Source organism: Pleurodeles waltl, chromosome 1_1 (genome assembly GCF_031143425.1).
Source record: "Pleurodeles waltl isolate 20211129_DDA chromosome 1_1, aPleWal1.hap1.20221129, whole genome shotgun sequence".
Classification (NCBI taxonomy): Eukaryota; Metazoa; Chordata; class Amphibia; order Caudata; family Salamandridae; genus Pleurodeles; species Pleurodeles waltl.
Genome location: NC_090436.1, coordinates 750,413,692 through 750,435,078, shown reverse-complemented (window position 1 = coordinate 750,435,078; position 21,387 = coordinate 750,413,692). Strand labels below are relative to the sequence as shown.

Below are 21,387 nucleotides of genomic sequence, written 5' to 3'. Positions count from 1 at the left end.
ATACAGTGATAGGCCCTTTAGTCAGGGCAACTGAAATTATTTGGCATTGGAGGACTACATTGTGAGGCAGTGGTGTCAATTATGTGGCAAGTAAATAATTCTACTTATTTTGTGTTTCACTCTGTGTCCACATCTTGGCCTATAGAAGGTCTTTTTTTATTAAGAAACAACCTTGTAGAACACCATTTTACATTATCGGTGTGTAATGTAAAAGACACTGTGAGATTCATGACAACTGATTTTAATAAGAGAAATAAAATGTTATGGAGTTTTGTACTGTGAGTGCCCGCTTGCAGTAACTGTGTGTTTAAGAGCATTATCATTTGCACGAACAATGAAGCACAACGTTTTTATGACAAAACATGCATTTTTGCCTCGCATTTCAACAAAGTTCTAATGAAGTTAGCAGAGCAGCCTGAGAAGATTAATGGTCTCAATAAAGGAGATAAGCAATGCTCTGTGTGTGATGTCACAAGTGCTGGCACAGAGGGGCCCTGGAGAGAGAGAGAGACTCTCTATGATGCAATGCAAGAGCATATGGTGTTTATTCCAGCACTGGAATAAAGCCAAAACAAATGTGAGTGACATGGAAGGAGGTGGGAGAAATGGAATGCTGCAATAAACGCACACATGCACAGTGAAAAGGGACCACCAAAGAAATGTAAAAAAAAGGAAAAAAAAAAAAAGTCTGTCACAGCAACAGATAAAGAAACCAAAGTGGAACATCACAGTAGTAGGTCATTGCTCTGAAACAGAAAAAGGAGGAAGAAAAAGGCAGAATTGACCACTAGCGAGCAAGAATTTTTAAATGACACTGCAACCAACAAATGAAATTGCTTTCATCCACAGTATAAGTATACTTAAGTATACACCAGGTCGAATAATAACGCTCGACCTAAAAAAAATACATTTTGACTGGAAATGAAGCTTAAGCATTCATAGAGATAAAACTCCAGTTTATTTACCAAATAAATATTACTACTACCGGAGTATTAATAACATGTTAGACTAAAAAAAGTTTGTAACTGACACAAACTGCATTATATTCAAAATGAATCAGAAAACATTTAAAGAAATTATGAATACCTTTCATTGGTAGGTGCAGAGACAATTATTAAATGTAAACCGCATGCGCTGTTTGCAAATACCACAAAATCAGGAAATTATTTTTATTTGTCAATTTATTATGAACCATGAAGCTTATCAACTTAAGAACCAACAGCATTTTACAAAACGTTGGTTATTTTGTTCAAGGCATAACATGTCTCAAAATAGATATCTTGGTAAAAAAAAAACTTTTCTATCAATACATAATCCTTTATAAAAAGTTGTATATACCTCTTTCTGTCATGAACCTGGTTACATTTATAAATACAAGATTTACACAGCACCCCGTCAGGAAAACTGATGTTCCTATCAAATATCTACAGATATTTCTTACATATAAAACACTTAAAGCAGTACTCTGTTAAGTTTTTTTTTTTTGCTGGCCTAGTTACTTGTCAGCAATATACAAAGAAATGACAGATCAGAATAAAATAATCTGGATTTTAAATTAACAGGACACTTTCTAAGACAATGAGCTCATAAAGTATCTTGTTTTTATTGTTGGCTATCTTAATTTGTAAAAAAAAAAAAAAAAAAAAAAAAGAAAATGAAATGCACTGTCTGATATGAAGGATATATATGATTTACTATAAATGTTCAGTAAATAGGAATTAAGGCAGGGTGCAAATAAGGAGATAACCTGATTTGTATGGCAGTAAAGAAACCAAGAAATATAAGAATTTGATAAACAGGCCGAGAAACCTGAATGCAAACTTAATTTGTAGCCATGTAACTAGTTTCTGTAAATTAGGAATGTACTTAATGAAAGGAAACCTGGAAGGATAAAAACGTATTTAGCCTGAGGCCCCAGTTGAACAGAGCCGAAAAACGATGCTCTGAATGCCCTTGAACTGTGCACCACTTCAGGCCAGACTGATGCGTGCTGACCTTCATTTGCAGTTGACATTTTTCATAATTCATCTGATCAGCCAATGCACTAGTACATGGAGACGAGTAAAAAATACTAGGTGCTTTATTTGGGATTGATATCTGTTAATCGTTATCAGAAATAATAGGATGACCTGAGCAAAGTTCCATCCCATGCGCTGTCTCTCCCATGACAAAACAACCCCCAGTAAATCACAAGTTCATTGAGAGCACAATGGAAAGGAAGATAGGAAGAAAGGTAAACCTCGAAATTTGAAACTGGTAATACGACTACAAAAAATCGCGTTGTCTATGGTACCTTGTGAATTGTAACCCTCTCCTTCAGCCGTGGCATGATCAGGTACAAAATGGAACATCAAGGTTTAGGGGTAACAGTTATGAATGTATTTCAAAGAAATACAAGCCTCAAACCTTTAAAACTATTTTCATGTACCGACACGAAAAGAAGCCCGAGCTAACAAGAATTTAATAAGCTCTGCCTTGGTCTCCACACAAGGTGCACTAGTTGTCTCTCCTCCGCCTGTGAGCTTTGGTACATTCTGTGGGCTCGGCCACTGGTCTCAGGCTAGCAGATGCTATTACAGTCCTCTTTTGAAACTACAAGTCCTCATACACTGCTGTCCTGCAGAAGTGGCTCTATGTCCTCGTCACTGCTTCGCTCTGGAATGGTGCCTGACGTGTTGCTGGTGCTATTGCTGTGCTTTCTGGTCGTGCTGCTTTTGGACGAATGTGAGTGGTTCCCATGTTCTGGGATAAATAAGGCCACCAGGAAAGCCAGAAGAACTAAGCATGCCCCGAACAGGAAAGGAGGACCGGGGATAATAGAACGCTGCAAAAGAAATAGGAAATCAGTAACAAGGGTAAAAACAAGCATGGAGAAGTTACAAGTAGTTTTCCAGAGCTGGCTGATACTATTAGACACATTAGGGCAAGAAATGTTTGCTTGATTATCTGGTGCTATTAGTTTGAGCCTAATACATAAATTTAAACAACACCAAGAACACACTAACAAAAAACAAACTTATAATTCATAATGAATAAAAAATACGCTGTCAGCAGGTTGCAGTCATAAATTGTCACCATTTGCATCTACCCTTACCGCAGCTACTCACCTCCAAAATGGATAATTGTTTATGATGAAAACATAATTACTCTACGTTGTGTTTTTGAGCCTATTGTGCCATGAGTCATAGACCTACCTACACAAGCGAGGTATGGTTTTTATTGGGAGAAGCGTGAGAACACATAAAGGTAGAACATTTGTTATTATCAATTACAATGAAATATTGTTAAAAGCTGCAGTTTGGTCGGTGGCTATGCGTATCTCCTGCTTTTGGACAACCAACAACCAATATATAATCCTGCAACCAGCTGGGTTTAATGGACAAAATGGTATATTACTTTTATAAATTGACCATCAGGGCAAGAAATTACTGAGGAAAATGTGGGCAGCCTGGATACCTTTTCTAGAAAAACAAATTATTTAGTAACCCAGGCACTGGAAAAAAAGGTTCACCACTCGGTGGGAGGGCTGCAGGGGATGAGGAGCCTCAGGAGCTAAGGAGCTTGAGATGTCACAACTGGAATATAATATATGGCATACAGTAACCCCTGCGGTACATTATAAGACATCACTATTTTTGAAAGTCACTGAGGAGCTCCATGACCTTACAGAGGAACAAAGTCAAAGGTACTGGAACTCCAAGGTGACCTGCAATAGCCTTATCATGTACAACAAGGGGTACCTAATCCATCATAATACATGGTAACACCATCACCTTTCTCACAAACCACTTAAATCCTTGATATATAACTCTTTCACATAAAATAGAGCACGTTTGCAAACATTAAGAATTAAAATAGAACCTCTTTTGCAAAATGAAACACATCAAAACAGTGACATATTTGTTGCATGATACTAGAATAAATTTATTACAAGTCAGAATAAAAAAAGGTGTTGTTGCTCAGAATGTGTAGCAATATGCAGAACTATTCTACCTATTCTATAATTACCTAAGCTGCATACAAATAAACATGTTGCCATAAATATCTCCTTTCCCGTTATCACTGTACAGCTAGTAAGAGCAGAAGAAAAGAAAGAAAAGCAGTTTCCTTTTTGTACTATATATACAGCTGCTTTAATTATGATGCATGACTTGCCCTGACTTTCCTCTTGGCTGCTGGCAGTAGCAGCAGGACTTGTGACATCAGAACTCAACTGTAATACATTTCTACAGTTGAACTCTGACATTATTTGTTTATAATCGTTGACTGGGTGCATCACAAGTCACCGACTATAAAGAAATTAGAGACAAGCTTGTATACAGGGATTGCAGAATGCCATGTTTTATAAAGAGATTAAAGACCGTTTTTATATTGGAATTGTTAACTTCCACTACGATATTATATTTTGTTTTATTATTTTATGTTATAATAGATTATGAACGGGATAAAGTACTCCCTGCTGTACAGCACAGGGATATTTCAAGTCACCGAGGAGTTTTGCGACCAACTAGAGGAACGAGGCCGAAGGCAGAGTTCCTTTGTAAATCATAGAACTCAGGAGAGATTAGCAATATTCTTCTAAAGTATGCCAGGGCTACTTTATTCCTTATAATGAATTCTTACACCACCTCCCCGCATACAAACTGTTTAAATTCTTGGTGCATTGCTACTTCATATGAAAGGGAGCGATGTTTGCAAAGGTGAAGCATTTTACATAAAAACGACTGCAAAATTAAAAGCATTTAAATATCTGTAAAAAAAAAAAAAAAGATATGAGTTCAGTTTAATACGTTATTACATTTGAACGGCTATCACGTTTCTCTAGTACAGGCAATTAGGTGGCGTCACTAGTGGTCTGTCATAAGGATTTTAGAGACAAGCTTTCATACAAACATTTGCAGGATTCTGTGTATTATACCGTATATCTGGTGGATTTGAGATGAGACTTGCTCATGTTGTGGAGTGAGCCCATGTTGCTTAAGAGCTCCAAAAACCTCTGATAAAACGGTCTGAACAATTAAAACATATTTTCAGAATACGCCAATGCTTAACTGAATTACTTTTACAATCTGCATCAAACATATCTCACTAAACAGTGTAGACCCAGAGAAAAGTTAGCAGTGTCCAGGACTGTTCATCCTTCAGAGAAACATCTTCACATATTGACCTAAAAGTGATGGGATCTTGATTTGCGGTTCAAAATAGATTGGAATCAGGCACTAGTTACAAAGAACTACATAATCCAAACAAGAAAAAGTTAGTTACCTGTAATCGTAGCTCTAGTAGGACTTTTCTTAGAGGCTAAGCACTTTAATAATCCAGCTTGTATACCTATTTTTTTTTTTTTTTTACATATGTACGAAACTGCCACCTCCTGTGCGATTCCCCTCCACCCAATTTTGTAACATGAACTCTGTGCATGTTACCCTTTTTAAACATGGGTGAATTGGCTCACCCCTAATTGGCATATTTATCTCTCCAGTAAGTTCATAGTACATGGTGCAAAAATACACCAGTGTCATGGAATTAAATGTTACTAGTTGACTGCAGAACCTATTGTGCCATCCACTAAACTGGCAGGGAAAACAAGGCTTCAGGCCTACTCTGTGCCGCCTGACTGTAAGAGCCTAAAACCTGTTGTTTAACATGTCAAAATAACCTCCTTTTAAATATTAAGTCACCCATAAGTACACCTTGCTCCACAAGGCAAGGTGCTTGCCTGACATTTAAACGTGGAATGTGTGTGACATTAAACTTGTCAGTGACTAGGCCCAAAAACTAATTTCACTGGCAGGGTTGTGGCTGGATCCCAGAAAATGTCAAAGTACAAATTCTAAACTTTACTCTCCAACTTTGGATGGGAACTGGTTAGAAAAATTATTCAAAGACTATTTTAAATATTTAGTTACATTGAAATGCAATGGTAAAGCCAGAGTTTTAATAAATATTTAGGGGAAAAACTTTACAAAAGTTATCTTTTACCTGCCTGAACTACCAGTAGACTAATACAGCCTTACAGCCCACCACAGTGGACTATACTGGCCATTAAATGTCCGCTCCAGTGTTAAAGGCCCAAGCCTATAATTGAGGGCGTAATGTTCTTAGAAATAAAACAAATACCTCACAATTGAAATCCCCTCAGGACCAGTGAGGCAGCTGTTCACAGCCATTGCTTTGAGACAAACATTGTAATGTTGGATCTTCGGGTTTTTACCAGCCATTAGAAGCCCAGAGCACTCCATTGTCTTCCATGGAGCTCCCAACAATCCAATGTTCTAATATAGCCTTAGAACCCGCCGTAGCGGGCTCTACCGGCTATTAAAGGCCCGCTCCCCGCGTTAAATGCCCGAGTCGAAGGCGAGGGCATTTAACAAGGGAGAGGGACTTTAATAGCCAGTAGAGCCCGCTACGGCGGGTTCTAAGGCTATTAGAACATTCTGCCACTCAGGGCAGAATGTCCTATTAAAAAAAAAATGTTCACGGAGCCTGAGGGGATTAAAATCCCCTCGGGCTCCGTGAGGCTTTGTTCACAGCTGTTGCTGTGAACAAAGCAAACATTGGAATGTTGGCGCTGTGGGCTTTTACCGGCCAGTAAAAGCCCGCAGCACTCCATTTTTTTCATTGGACCTACCAACATTCCAATGTTCTAATTGGCATTAGCTTTCTGACAGACGGTCTTTTGGTGCTTGATTTTAATGAGGTGTGAAAACTGTTTCCTGAGCAGAGACAGTAGCCTGGGTGTGGAGAGGTGTGTTTCTCCACTTGCAGGAAGGGCAGTAGGGGAGTACTCTGGAACTTCATTGACTTGCAAGGTAGCACAGTGCGGGATACCTTTTTACAAGTAAAAGTAAACTGAAACCTGGGTGCTAGCTAGCCTTTCTCCTTCAAACCCACAATAGCCAGGCTTGGTACAAACCGAGCAGGAGGGACGCTGCCCACAGAACCAGTCTGCAGTGCACACAGGAGAATGGACTGCTAAGATTTCCTGAACACATCTCTGGAAGAGCTTGCAGGCTCTACATAAGGGAGGAAGGGCTTCCTCATCTTAGATTTTAGGAGTCTGGTGTACTCTGGGGATGCTTACAGTACAGCTAACAGGAACTGCTGAAAAAGTGGAGATCAGGTCTGAAGGACTGGAACTGCCATTTCCTGTACCCAGGACAAAGAAGTGAATTCCAAGGGTCAGAGAGCTAACCTTATGTGTGGCTACAGGGACACCACAAGCTGAAGAACCACTTTTTTCTATATATGTCCACTTGCCCAGTCACAACTGGACCTGCAATGGACCTTGTGAGAGGCCTCTGCTATATCAGACCTGGAGTCCTAAGGGCCCTGTGGAATCTAGGAGCCTTAGAAGATCAGCGGAGAAAAGGACTTACCTCTGCAAAATTTCAGCATTTCTGACTTCAAGAACCAACCAACAGAATCAATCTGGGGCAAGCAAAACTTTGTCGGGCTGAAGAAACAGGTTTGTACCGCTTGGAGCATCTCTGCAGCAGCAAATCCATTTCAGTGGGCCCTTGTCGAAAAGGTATCTGACCCAGAGGAGCCCTTTTCAGATAAAACCAGCAGCCTTGACCCACTAAAGAAATCCAAGCTCCATTAACAAGACTTTATCACTATATCACAAGCTACAAATCTTGACCAGGAGAATGTAGCAAAAGTATCCAGCCGAAGCAAAGACGTCACTGGTGGTAAATTTTGACTTTCCTTGCTCTCAGTTTTCCCGTCAAAATCATGGGCTGCAGCAGGACCTCGCTCAATGCCTATTTAACTTCAGTGAGACCCTCCTCAATACAGCCTGCTGCCTTGTATAGCTGAAAGATTCTGAGTTACATCTGCAGACTAGGTCAACAAGTAAATACTTTACCAGGCCATCCCACTTTGCGTATCTGACCTCGGGATCTATCACAATCAGCCTAAGTCCCAGTCTACCTGCACCACTGACTATGACTGACGCTTAGCACTTTTTGGCAGTATTTTTCATTAAAACCTTCGACGTATTTGATTTTTTTTTGTTTTGGTGTCATTTTGTTTATGAAATTATACTCTTTGTCTAATTTGTTTTGAGATTTTCACTGTTTAGTATTTTGACTTTATTACTGCTTTGGCAACCACCCACCTCAAATAATAATCCACTTTCTTACATATACCAAAACAGGCACAGTAAAACAAACATGCAAAAAAATTAAAAAATAAACACAAACCGCAGCCACGCACAGTTTGCACTACACGGTTCAGCGCTTTTTAACAGTTTGCAGTTAGAAGAAATACATCTTCTAACTCTGCATAATGCTCACAAAAATCTAAAAATCAGCATACAGTAACACTGTGAGCAGGTTGTTCCCTATATCTTTGAAATTTTTCTTTATATTGGAGGTCACTGAAATAGGCTATCAAGTTAGGCAGTGTTCACATGTGGAAAATATATTTAGAAAACAAAATGGAAACTTGTAAAAGGAGATAGATGCTGCAGACACTCATGTGAAATGTGTTGAATGTCTTTTCGTTCCTTAAATATGCAGCCAAATACATTTAAAATAACAGTGCAACTTAAAAATCAGCCATGCTGATTTTATGTAAAAGAAAAATATGAAGAAAATTAGGGTAATTTCAGACAGGAAGAAATGTCACTTCTGTATCTCATACAGTCATAACATGGCTTAAGTTTCTGAGGACTAAGGCATCCCCACTCTTTTCTTATTATCCACCCACCCTCCTCACCCAAGTCTGTGTGAGGAGAATGGAATGCTTAGAAGGTAAATGAGAATCATCCAATGGAGAACTATGATTGCAAGTAAAGTAACATAGAATGAGCCAGTCTCTTCAAATCGCGGAAGAAAGACTAAAGGATGGTAAAGGCATTATAAAAGTTTTTATAACACATTTGTTAAAGATAAATCACACTTATATCGCTGTTCTGGAGTCTGAGTCAGTGAAGTGTTAACTGGTGAATATATGAACTCTCTTCTTTGGACCAAGGCGGTGGAGTTTCTCCTCCTCACGAGAAGGATGTGGGGGGTGGATAAAAAGTAGGCAAGGTGATGGATTGGCCTACATGAAAGGGCATGACCACTTTAGGGAGGAAAGAGACCCTAGTATGAAGCACCTCTTTGTCAGGATTGACAGAGATGAAGGGTGACTTCAAAGAAAGAGCTTGTAGCTCACTCACTATTCGTACAGAGATGATGGCCACAAGGAAGGCTGTTTTTAATGTGAGGAGCTGAAGAGGACAATTATGAAGAGGCTCGAAAGGATCACACATGAGGAGAGTAAATACCACGCTCAAAACCCACTGGGGCGTTATGAATGGGGTAGGCAGGAACATGTGGGTAAGACATTTAAGGAATCACGCTACAATGGGAGATTTAAACATGGGGGTTGATCAGGAAGTGTGAGGAAAGCAGAGATTGCAGACAGATAATCCTTAAGGGTGCCCAAAGCAGAGCCCTGCTGGGCAAGAGAGAGAATAAACAGGAGTACCTCAGAGGCGCAGGAAGGGGATCAACGGTTTTGTTGGTACACCATGCCACAAATGTATGCGACAGGCGTATACCGTTTTAGTGGAGGGACGACTGGCTGCCAAGATATCACAGACTTCAGGCGGAAGGTCAAAAGCTGTCAACTGCCGCCATTCGAACTCCACGCAAGAAGACGGAGATGGGACAGGTTTTAATGGAGAACCCTCCCCTGCTGCTGGACAGACGATTCTCCCGAAGAGGCAGTCTGAGCGGAGGATCGATGGCAATACTCAGAAGCTCGGGATACCACACTTTCCGCGCCCAGTCCGGAGCCACAAGAATTACTTGGGCCTGGTCATTCTTGATCTTCTTCAGAATTCTGGGTAGAAGTAGTGTTGGAGGAAAGGTGTACAGGAGGCCTGAGTTCCACTCAAGACAAAAGGCGTTGGCGAGCGAGTGCCACCTTGGAAACGTCAACACGCAAAACTGCTGCCATTGCGCATTCTCTGTGCAGGCAAACAGATCTAACCAAGGCTCTCCCCACTGTTGAGAGACCTTGCGCCACCTCCAGACTGAGACTGCATTCGTGATCGACCATGCATTGATGGTTGAGTTTGTCTGCTCTGGCATTCAGAGAGCCCACCAGATGTTGAACCACCAGGGAAATGCCATGATGTTCCAGCCATTTCCAGAGAAGCAGGGTCTCTTGACAAAGGGTTTGCGACCCCACCCGCCCTGATTTTTGCAGTACCACATGGCGGTGATGTTGTGAACACCTGAGGAATGCTTTTAATGCAAGCCTGATCACCCTGAGCTCAAAAAAGTTGACGTGCAGCCCCGACTCTTCTGGAGACCAAATGTCTCTGATCTCCACCTCTCCAATGTGGCCACCCCATCCCAGGAGTGACGCATCTGTTACCACTGTCTGATCTGGTTGGGGAAGGGAGAGGTATCTGCCTCTGACCCAATCTCGGTTCATTAACCACCACTGCAGATCTTTCACAGTTCCCACCGAAATCTAGACCATGTCAGAGAGTTTCCCTGGATGCTGCACCCACTGAAACATCAGGTCCCACTGCAGAGCCCGCATATACCATCTGCAGTGTGACTAGCAGGAGGCCATGAGGTACAAGCAGCCCCAGAGTCATTCTGACCAAAAACAGAGGCTGAAACATCAGTATCATAGCCTGAATATCCTAGGACTCACTGCTCTGGAGGTTAAGCATGAAACTGCACTATGTCCAGAACAGCTTTTATGGAAGAGAGCATCTGAGAGGGAGTCAGCTGTGACTTCAGCATGTATATAGTGAACCCCAGGGAATGCAGGAGGTCTGCCGTAGTCTCGAGGTGGGAGACAGTAGCCTGGGGCGAGTCAGCCTTCAACAGCCAGTCGTCGACGTAGGGGAAGGCTGAAACCCCAGCCAGTGCAGATGAGCTGCAACCACCTCCATCACATTCGCAAAAACCAGGGGGATGCTGGTAACGCCAAAGGGGAACACAGTGAACTGAAAGTGATTGTGACCTACCACTAACTGCAAGTAATGTCTGTGGGCAGGCAGGACAGGAAAATGAAAATAGGCGTCCTGCAAGTCCAACACTACCATCCAGTCTCCAGGGTCTAGGGCAGAAAGGACCCAAGTTAGATTGAGCATTTTGAACTTCTCCTTCATGACGAAGAGATTGAGGGTCCATGTCCTTTTTGGGCACCGGAAAGTAGCGGGAACTACAACCACAACCTATTTCTGGCACGGGGACCCACTCTATGGCTCCCTTGGCCAAGAGAACCATAACCTTCTCGCAGAGAAGTGTCAAGTGATCCTATGTCATCCAAATGTAGGATGGTGGCATGGCAGGCGGGGTATTCTCGGATTGGAGGGAGTAGCTTGTTCGGACGATTTGCAAAACTCACCTCTCCATCGTGATGGATTCCCAGTGGAGCAGGTGATGACAAATCCTGGCAGGAACTGGTCTGTGATGGAGCAACAGACTAGGAAGGATTGGAGGCTGTAGCAATGGCAAGGGGGGGTGGACTGGGCCAACCGCCGGCACCCTGATCCACAGAGATGTTGGATCCTGTGCCCTCAGCCATGGAGAGGCTAGGCAACATGAGTGGCATGGTGGCTGGAGGGAAATGAACACGGTTGGGTGCTCCTCCCACAGCCACGAAAGAGGTGAAAAGCAGACTTGTGGGGTGGTGGTGGGGGCAAGGAGCAGCTGTGAGGCCAACGGGCCCAGTCCGGGCCTTCTTAAAAGCGCTGAGTCCGCTTTGTCTCTGAAGAGACAGGTGCCATCGAACGGCATGTCCATATACTATTGCTGGACATCCCCTGAAAAGTCAGACACCCTTAACCAAGGGTGACACTGAAGGGCCACTGCTGACGCAACAGATCTGCATAGTAAGTCAATGGTGTCCAGTCCACATCGAATCATGAACTTGGCTGCCTCTCCCCCGTTAGCAACAGCTTGGGAGATAATGGCCAAAGCCTCCTTTGGGAACCATATCCCATAAAGTATGGATGGAGCGGCCCAAAAGGCATGCAATGTTCAAGAACCGCAATGCCAGACTGGAGGAAGAGAATTTTTTTTTCCTAAGTTGGTCCAGTCTTTTTAAATCCTTGTCCAGGGGTGCGGAAGAGAATGCGCCAGAAGAGGAAGAAGTGGCAAAGCTCCCAGGCGTAGGGTGTTGGGTCAGGAATTTAGGGTCATTAGGCACAGGCCTAAGGTGACAAGATTGTCCTGTTGAGAGGCGCTCCTGTGCTGGGTTTAGACCATGTCCTCACTGAAGGGCAATAGGGGTTTTGATGTGGAAGCCCCTGGCTAAACCACCTCAGTCAGTAGGTTAGTCCTGATCACCACTGAAGGCAGCGCGAGGCCCAGGACCTCAGCCGTCTGTCGCACCAAAATCGAGTAGGAGGCTCCCTCCTCCATAGCCACGGTAGGGGAAAAAGCATGCCAGAGTTGGACTGCAACTCACTGGCTTTACCAAATTCCTGAGCCCAGTCCATAGAAGGATCTTCAAACAAACTGGTATTCCAGAGGGTCTAGCGACCCCTTCATATTCCCCCCATACCCATACCCATATCCTTATATATAAGGGTCAGGATCCAACCTGGGATATGATGACCCCGTCAAAGCTGGAATCAGTGCGGAGCAATGTCGTTCTGCCTCGGGCTCGGAGTCGGGAATAAGAATGGGATCCACATGCATTATGGGCCCTACCGATGTCGGAAGATCCGACTTCTGCACCCACGCTTTGGAAGGTCGCAATGGCATGACCGGCGTCAGGTTGGATCCAGTAACGGATCCTGGGGAGCCCTCTGGAGCTCAGGTTGAGCCCGCCTGCACTGAACCCTAGGGGGCCCTCTGCGACCCTACTGGGCCCGAGGGCATCACAGGAGGGTGGGTCTGCTCAAAAAGGAGGTGCATGGCCTCATAAAACTGAGTGGGAAGGGGTCCCGGAAACTCAGGGAGGCGCAGAGCAGACCCAGAAGCAGGCTCTTAGAATAGAGACCTAGAAGGACGATGCTCCTCTCGCCTCGCATCAGCTGAGCTACAGGATGAATTCGGAGAAGGCTTGTTCTTCTTTGACTTCTTGTGATCCAAATGTCCCGAGGACTCAGAGTGGGCTGAGGATGAGTGGTGATGGCTCCGCAAATAGTCTTGTGAACTTCCTCTTGAGCGAGACTGGGAGCGATGCTGAGCCAACCGCCAAGCCGCTATAAACTTTAGGGATGGCTCCCTTAAAGCCTTCGGGTTCATGGCCTGACAGTCGGAGCATTACTTCAGGTCATGGTCGCTCTCCAGACACCACAAGCACATGAGGTGCGGATTCATCACCAACATCATGCTGTGACAGGAGTCACACAGCTTGAATTCGGTCTTGCGGGAAGACGTCTTGGTGCACCAAGAAGTTGAAAAGTTCGACAAAAGGGTCAAAATGTCAGTCAAAAAGGGACTGAGGGCAGCTCTTTTCCAGATCTGCACGTAGGTAGGCGTGGAAAGAAAATAACGGACATCAGTATGCCAGGGTGGCACCTATGTACGACTGCAACATCATCACAGCGGCCACGACGCCAACGACGAACGCGGAGTCGACCAATTCCACCTAGCACCACGCAAGGGTACTGCTTGAAGAAAAGTCCTAGATCCAGCCTGACGCCTGGGGGAAATTCTAAGATAAGGAATCTGCAACTAGAAGTCTCTGTCAGATATATTTTTTATTGAACAATTAACTTAATAATTCTCAGAATATTTCTATTGTGAGATCTTCAATGCAACGATGGAGAATTCCACATACTAATAGTAAATTTACAGTTGTAAATCCAGTTGTAGGAGGCGCCATCCCGATACGCAGAGGTAGACTTATGCAATTCTACACATAAATGTAAATCTGCACTCAGAAAACTTGAATAGCAGCATAGTGTAGTGACATCTCAGTGTAGTAGTAAATATGCAAACTAGTAGATATACATGTGTATATTGACCTTTTTGAATAAACCTCAGAGCCTGTGAATCACTAACTCTTTTGGCAAATGTTATGGCCAACACGAAAGTCATTCATCCAAAATAAGAATGATAAGAACTCCTCACAGGGAAAGAAACAAATTAGGATCTCATGCCAGAACCACCAAAGTCAGAAGGAAACAGTTTTCCAAGCGTTTCAGAACACTATCCCTAACATCAACTTAAACTTTAAACATTAAACTTAAAAACAGGGCCATGTTCAAGTAAAAAACAGAAAGGGAAACAGTTGCCAAATAATCATTAACTGTACCTGTATCACGATATTTGTGAACTAACAAAACTACAAACTGAAGAATGGTAAGAATCTGTGCAAATGTTGAATAACATTACAACAACACCAACACATTAAAGTCCTCCTATGTAAGTACACTGTCCTACTGGAAGACTGTCTGTAAGTTAGTAACATCTCTAAGAATTTATCTGGAAGATCATAGGAGGCAAGCAATAACCTCTCTAGTTTCAGACTCTTGGGTGTGTCCAGATTGGGGTGGAACAGCCTGCTTTCAAGACAGATCTGCAGTAGATCCAAATTCAATGGATTCCTGGCGCAAGCTAGTGCAATCAAAAGAATTTAAGACTTCCACAAGTGTATCAGATTCAGAAACATCAATATCAATGGGCAAAGAAGAATAACAATGCTATAAAGACATGAATGAAATAAAAACACCAGGGGCAACCTCATGAAACTTCAGGGTGCAAAGAAGACTACATTTCATGTTGTTACTACTAGAAAACAGATCAAAAGATCTAGGCGAATTGCCTATGAAGCTACTATTAGTGGTTTACAGAACCCAGCTTCTCAGAAGTTACCATAAGATTATCTGTGTCGACCAGATTGTGATGCAGATAGCTGAATTTTCTGGTCAGTGGCACAATCCCAAATATACACAGCTTCCCTGTGTATCTGTAGCAACCCCACACAACCCTGCCTGTTCAGAGAGAACATTGCATTTGGGTTGTACATTAGGATCCGGATCATCACAGTGTGCACCAGTGGCAGAAAAGCCTTTAGAAAAAATTCTATCACTCAAAGACAGAAGACTGAGATGCAGGCTTGATTCATCCCTGGATCAAGGGCCATTTATTGACAGATCACACCCTCTGAAGATGTGCATGTGTAGCAAATTACCTCAGATGAAGCACAGATCTGAACGGATAACCATAACCCACTGCTATATGGGAGTTATTTGCACACCAACCCAGAGACTGATAGATGACAATGATGTGTAACACCATTATTCAGACAGCCAAAATATTGATTCCACTGCATCCTTAGACAGGACCACAATGGTCTTATTTAAAGACAAGCCAAAGGAATGAGGAAAATTCAAAACACTATATGACCGAACAGATGAAACTCAGCCCTGGCAAGGCAAGCTACTGTTGATAACATCTGAAATTAGTGACCACTTGAGAAATGTCAGCAGATCTGTTCCAACAAGGGAAAGCTTTGAGCTGATTAGTATCCATAATTGGCCCCTGACTAGTACATCATGGAATGTGGTAATATCAGTCAGTGTAGATTCTCAATTTTGAATCCAGTGGTGAGATAGGTGCATATGAAGTTAGCATCTCATAGTACTGTTCAGTGCAAAGACCAAGCAAAGCACCCCAGTTTGATGAGGTAGGAGACAAGAAAACATTTTCTCATGCAAAGTGAATGAGGCTTTTGGATTTTTTGGGCGGAGCCGCCCTCTTTAGCTGTGGATAGGAGTGTCCATTTTCTAATTCATATAATGATTCACAGTACTCCTTCATTTTACTATCAACAATATTAATAATAATAATAATAATAATACTAATAATATTAATAATAATAATATTAAAAATAACAATAATAATAATGAAAATAATACAAAAGGCATTAATTAGTCAAAAGACTAGAATCAAATAATGCATATTGTAAACGCCTACTCACTGCATCACCAGGATCCTGCATGGCAGTAGTTTTTTCTGTATTCAGGGCCAGAGGTGGGTCATTGAGCTCCACATGGAAAAGGAAGAATACAAATCCATACAAAGCAGGCCCAAGACCATTACACAATCCTCGAATTCCTGTAACAATTCCCTGGGCAACACCTTTGGGGAAGAAAAAACACACAAAGCAAATCAAGCATTATCATATGAGAAATGTTTGCAGGTTACAAAAATCTGTTATATAACAACAGATTTTTACAGTAACAAAATTAACTTATAAGGCCAGTCTAGGGCTCTCATGCATGTTTTCCCTGATGACATAGGGAAGGATGAAGCACTCAACTTTATTAATGATGGCTTTGATGTATATGTCTTATCTGCAGAGATCTGACTTTTCTAACTGTGTTCCACCTTAATGGAGCAAGAACACTGAGGTATCTGAGTGGTTGGTAAGAACTTGCACCAGATTAGAATGATAATTACCAGGGTAAATAACATACTTTGAGTGGATAAGGTTTAATTTCCTTATACTCATTCTTGAAGGAAGTCCTAATACACTGCAAGGAGGGTACTCTGATTTCTTTACAGAAAAATGTTACTAAAATAAAACTGCTGATATTCTACTGCCTTAGTATCTAAATAACAACAAGATTTTAGAAACAATGCAGAAAGAACCAAGACATTCTGCAGTCAAATATATGTTGTGAAGGATGGACCATGTCCAGATTAGATGAGCTTCATGGGACAGCAGGTGAGATCTGGTGCTACGTTGCTTATGTAGTGCACTGTTATATTATCTGTTCGTACAAGCACTGAGGACTTTCGGATCCAAGGGAGGAAGGCTTAAAGAGCAAGATGTACTGTCCTTAGATCAAGTAGATTGAAGTGAAGGCTCCAATGGGAAGGTGGCCATTTGCCGTGGATCAGGAGATCCTGGAGGCAAGCTCCCCACCTGTACAGGGAAGCATCTGTTGTAATCACTAATGGTGAGGCTTGAGTTCATAACGGTAGGCCAATTGACAGATTTTTCGGTTGTGTCCACCAGGTGAGCGATTTGACCATGGGTGGAGTGACCTGCATGATGTTGTCGAAGGTTTCTGTAGAGTGTGTCCATGTAGTGTCAAATGCTTCTTGGAGCAGACGCATGTTCAGACGAAAATATGGTATTAGATGATTGAAGGAAGATGTCATACCCAGGAGAGATTTCTAAAGGTGAACGGAAAGTGTCTTTTTTGTACAAACTTTGCCAAAGTCCACAGCTTCCATTGCCTCTCCGTTGTGGGGCATGCTCTGCTTAGTGTTGTGTCCAGCATGGCTCCTAGAAACGTTAACCATTGCAACGGCTGAAGAACTGATTTGTCTGTACTGAGAGAGAGGACTAATTTGTTGAATTAGTGTATGCATGCCAAGGTAGATACCCTTGTGGACTGACTGGAAGGAGCCCTGACCAACCAGTCATCAAAATAGGGAGATAGGGGAAGACTTGATGTTGTTGCTGTCTAAGGAAGGCTGCTACGGGTGCTAGGCATTTTGAAAAAATTGGGGGAGGGGGAGAGGCCGTGTGACAGGTTCATGGTAGCCGGCAGCCACTATCAGTTCCGAGAGTTACCCTTCTGAGAAATTTCCTACGTTTAACATGGATGGGGACATGGAAATATGCATCTTGAAGGTCTAGGGATGACTTGTAGTCTCCTCTGTTGAGAAGCTGCAATATAGCTTGCTATGTAACCATGCAGAATGAATGTTTTTGAAGTATTTGTTGAGGTTTCTTAAATCCAAAATTGGTCTTCACTGCTTTGACTTCTTGCGGATCAAGCAGAAACAGGAGAAGAAACCTTTTCTTCTCTGAGATAAGGTAACTCTCTCTCTAGCATCCTTCTTGAGCATAGTTTTGACTTCCCACTTGAAAAGGAACAGATTTTTTGGATGGAAGGTTGAGGTGGGGTGGGGTGGGAGGAGGTGGCTGAATGAATTCCAATGTTTCCAAACCGAACCAGATTTAGAACCCATTGATCGGTTTTTTGATTCCAGCTCTGCAGATGGTTGGTTATTCTCCCCGATTGGAAAAGGAGAGAAATAGGCGATGCCTGAAAGAAGTCATCATCTATGGTTAGTGCCCTTGCCTTGTCATCCAGAATTTCCTGTGGGAGGAGGTCTGGCATAGGGTCCTGAAGGTGGAGGACGCTGCTGGTATTGGGACCTAAATTTTTGGTTAGTGGAGGAATATGTGGGATAGCAGTATTGTTGCTATCCTTCTCTATAAAACAGTTGCCCTCTTCCTCGAGTGCCACGAAAGGGCAGCTTTTTGTATTGTAAGGTCCCTAACGACTTGACCATATCTGTGTCCGTTTTTATTGCCTGCAGCACATCATCAACGTGTTTCCCAAACAAAGCTTCTCCATCATAAGGTAAGCCCAATATTTTGGTCTGAACCTCCGGCCTGAAAGTAGTACCTTTAAGCCAGCCTTGAGGGCGTAACACCGCTGGCCCAGCCAGCTGCCTGAATCCTGTGGTCGCAATGCCCATAGCACAATCGATAATCTCTGACTGTGCGCTCAGGATCTAGCAAAAACTTCTTAGCTTCCCCCTTGAGATCGTCCTGAAGCTTATCCAGAAACGGGGCAATATTGGACCAAATCTGCTGTTCCTGTAAGCCAAGTAGAGCTAGGGAATTTGCTGCTCTCACTGAGCACCAACATGGCTGAAAAACGCTTCCCGATGTTGTCGAAATGCCTACCCTCTTTGTCTGGAGGCACCGATAATGGTGTGGAGGGATTCCTGGATCTTCTTTGTGCCACCAGTGAAATGACGGAGTCTGCTTTGCAGTGACCAGTTAGGCAGGCTGGTGCGTTCTCCGGACCTTGTATTTTTTATTGAGTCCTGGAAAAACTGATGCAACTAATGTTGGATTGCGCATAACACTTAGGCCCTCATCCCAAATGCAATCGATAATGGGCAGGGCCCTGACAGTTTTGCAAAAAGGTTCCTTGAAATCATAAATTAAAGTCTTTGTTTTGCAGGCACAGGCAACTCGAAATGTGTTTCTGTAAGTCCAATACATGTGCTGATGGAAGACATACCATATCTTCTTGGTATTGTTGAGGGTGATGGCAGTGCTCCTGAGGTGCATAATACTCTTGTTCATAGTAGTCACCCTCATCCAAGTTGTCCTGGCATTTCACATGAAGCTCTGAAGGGCTACATGTTGCACCAAACAGCCTATCATCTTCAGAGTCTTCATCTTGTAAGAGATGAGAAGGCAGCAGTAAAGGAACCTTACTTAGAAATGTGAGCCAGCTTGAGGCTTTTTTGACTTAGTCTCTGCTTTACTACAAGCTTTTCAATGGCCGTCATCGAGGTTGTGGACAAGGTAATCGACAATGGCAGTCTTAGCGTTGTTGACTGCTTCAGTCTCATCTTAGACTAGGGTGTCATTGTTGATGGTGGTGTCCTTGTCGACGGGAGCGGAGGAAGATGCCGCCATCAACACTGTAAAAGTCTTGGTGGAAGAGGCAGCTGATGCTGCTGTGACAGTCCTTGTCGTCAGCTGAGTCACTGATGCAGATTTTCCCCATCGACTGAGATTCTATCGATGAGCCATGCGTCGGAGCAGAAGAAGGCTTCTTGAATGTGTGCTTCATCTAAGGTGGAGGTGTTTGGGGGCTCAGAAGTCGATTTATGAAGTACTCTGGAAGAGGAACTTGACTCTTTTGTTCCCCCTTTCATTCTAAGAGAAGGTCACTTTTACGAGGTAACTTGGATGGGCTGCGGTGTTTTTAAGGGACCTTAGAGGTCTTCTTGGATGCCTTTTTTGGTGTTTCATGAGAGGAATGAGTTGCAGGATTATCCCCAACTCTCTTTAGAGGCGCCTTGGAGGAAGACATAGATGAAGATTCACTCTCCTCCTGAGAGACAGGATTTTCTCTGGTTTTGAGCTTTTGCAGCCATAGAATAAGTCGCCCTTCACAGTCTTTCAAATGTTTGGAGGATAATGTGTGACATACCTTGCAGTCTTTAGTCTTCGGTGCAGGATAAAGACAATATATGCAGTCCTAATGAGGGTTATCAATGTGCAGCCTCTTCTTTTTGCAAGTGCCACACGATTTGAAGAGCCCCTGGTTAGGTGTGTCTGATATGTTAAACGTCAGTTTGAGACACCTAAACCACTGATACACAGTAGTCTACAGTAGATCTGTGACATTTTGAAGTGAGAAAGTCTGTAGAATATGATTCTGAAGATTGCTGACAGGAAAAACGGAGCAGAGCTCTGGGGAGACTCCCTAGCATGATGTGCGATAGAAAATCTAAGGGACTGGAGCGTCTCTCAGGAGGATTCTACAAGGTGGTGTCACCTGATTGGTTGACTCTTAAATTTAGTTCTTTTTAACTAATGACTAGGATATGTTACTAAGCAGACAGGCCTAATGCCTCTATGTTCTACATCTATGATCACATTACTTTGCTAAGGTAACTAAGACTCCCAACTCGACAACGGAGAATGATTCAAGCGTGTGAACCTTGCAGGTATATTACTTTCGCTGCTCAACAAACTATGATGAAAGGTGTTTATCTCATCTATCAGAGATTCTCTAGCCAAAGGCAAACCTGATGAGGTAGTTGAATATTTTCTGATGAAAAATGATGACGAAGAAAAAGATAAAGCTGTCATAAGAATACAGGAGTTTTGAGAAGAGTGGGATCTATGCAGATAAACGCCCCCATTATGACTTTGGCGGTCTTTTTGCAAGACTGCCAAAGTCACGGGCGCCAGAAGACCCCCAGTGCTGGCGGTCATCTGCCCACCATATTATGAGTGTGTATGCGTGTGTGTATGAGAGTATGAATGTTGGAGTGAGTATGAGTGTTAAGGTGAATGCAAGTGTGAGTGTTGTGGTGAATGCGAGTATGAGTGTTGTGGTGAATGCGAGTATGTGTGTTGTGGCGAATGCGAGTATGTGTGTTGTGGCGAATGCGAGTACGAGTGTTGTGGCGAATGAGAGTACGAGTGTTGTGGCGAATGAGAGTACGAGTGTTGTGCCGAATAAGAGTACGAGTGTTGTGGCGAATGCGAGTACGAGTGTTGTGGCGAATGCGAGTACGAGTGTTGTGGCGAATGCGAGTACGAGTGTTGTGGCGAATGCGAGTACAAGTGTTGTGGCGAATGCGAGTACAAGTGTTGTGGCGAATGCGAGTACAAGTGTTGTGGCGAATGCGAGTACAAGTGTTGTGGCGAATGCGAGTACAAGTGTTGTGGCGAATGCGAGTACAAGTGTTGTGGCGAATGCGAGTACAAGTGTTGTGGCGAATGCGAGTACAAGTGTTGTGGCGAATGCGAGTACAAGTGTTGTGGCGAATGCGAGTACAAGTGTTGTGGCGAATGCGAGTACAAGTGTTGTGGCGAATGCGAGTACAAGTGTTGTGGCGAATGCGAGTACAAGTGTTGTGGCGAATGCGAGTACAAGTGTTGTGGCGAATGCGAGTACAA

At 43.1% G+C, this 21,387-nt stretch overlaps 1 protein-coding gene across 1 annotated transcript in view; it reads right to left on the bottom strand.

The window, feature by feature from the left end:
• Positions 1-1,163: 1,163 nt before the first annotated feature.
• Positions 1,164-21,387, bottom strand: part of LOC138287259 (hippocampus abundant transcript-like protein 1) — a 312,041-nt gene continuing 291,817 nt past the window's right edge. Inside the window, exons 11-12 of the mRNA XM_069227623.1 lie at positions 15,904-16,064; positions 1,164-2,824 (exon numbers count right to left, since the gene is read on the bottom strand). Of these exons, the coding sequence (XP_069083724.1) occupies positions 2,603-2,824; positions 15,904-16,064 (383 nt within the window). The 3' untranslated portion in view covers positions 1,164-2,602. The remainder of the gene's footprint in view (positions 2,825-15,903; positions 16,065-21,387) is intronic.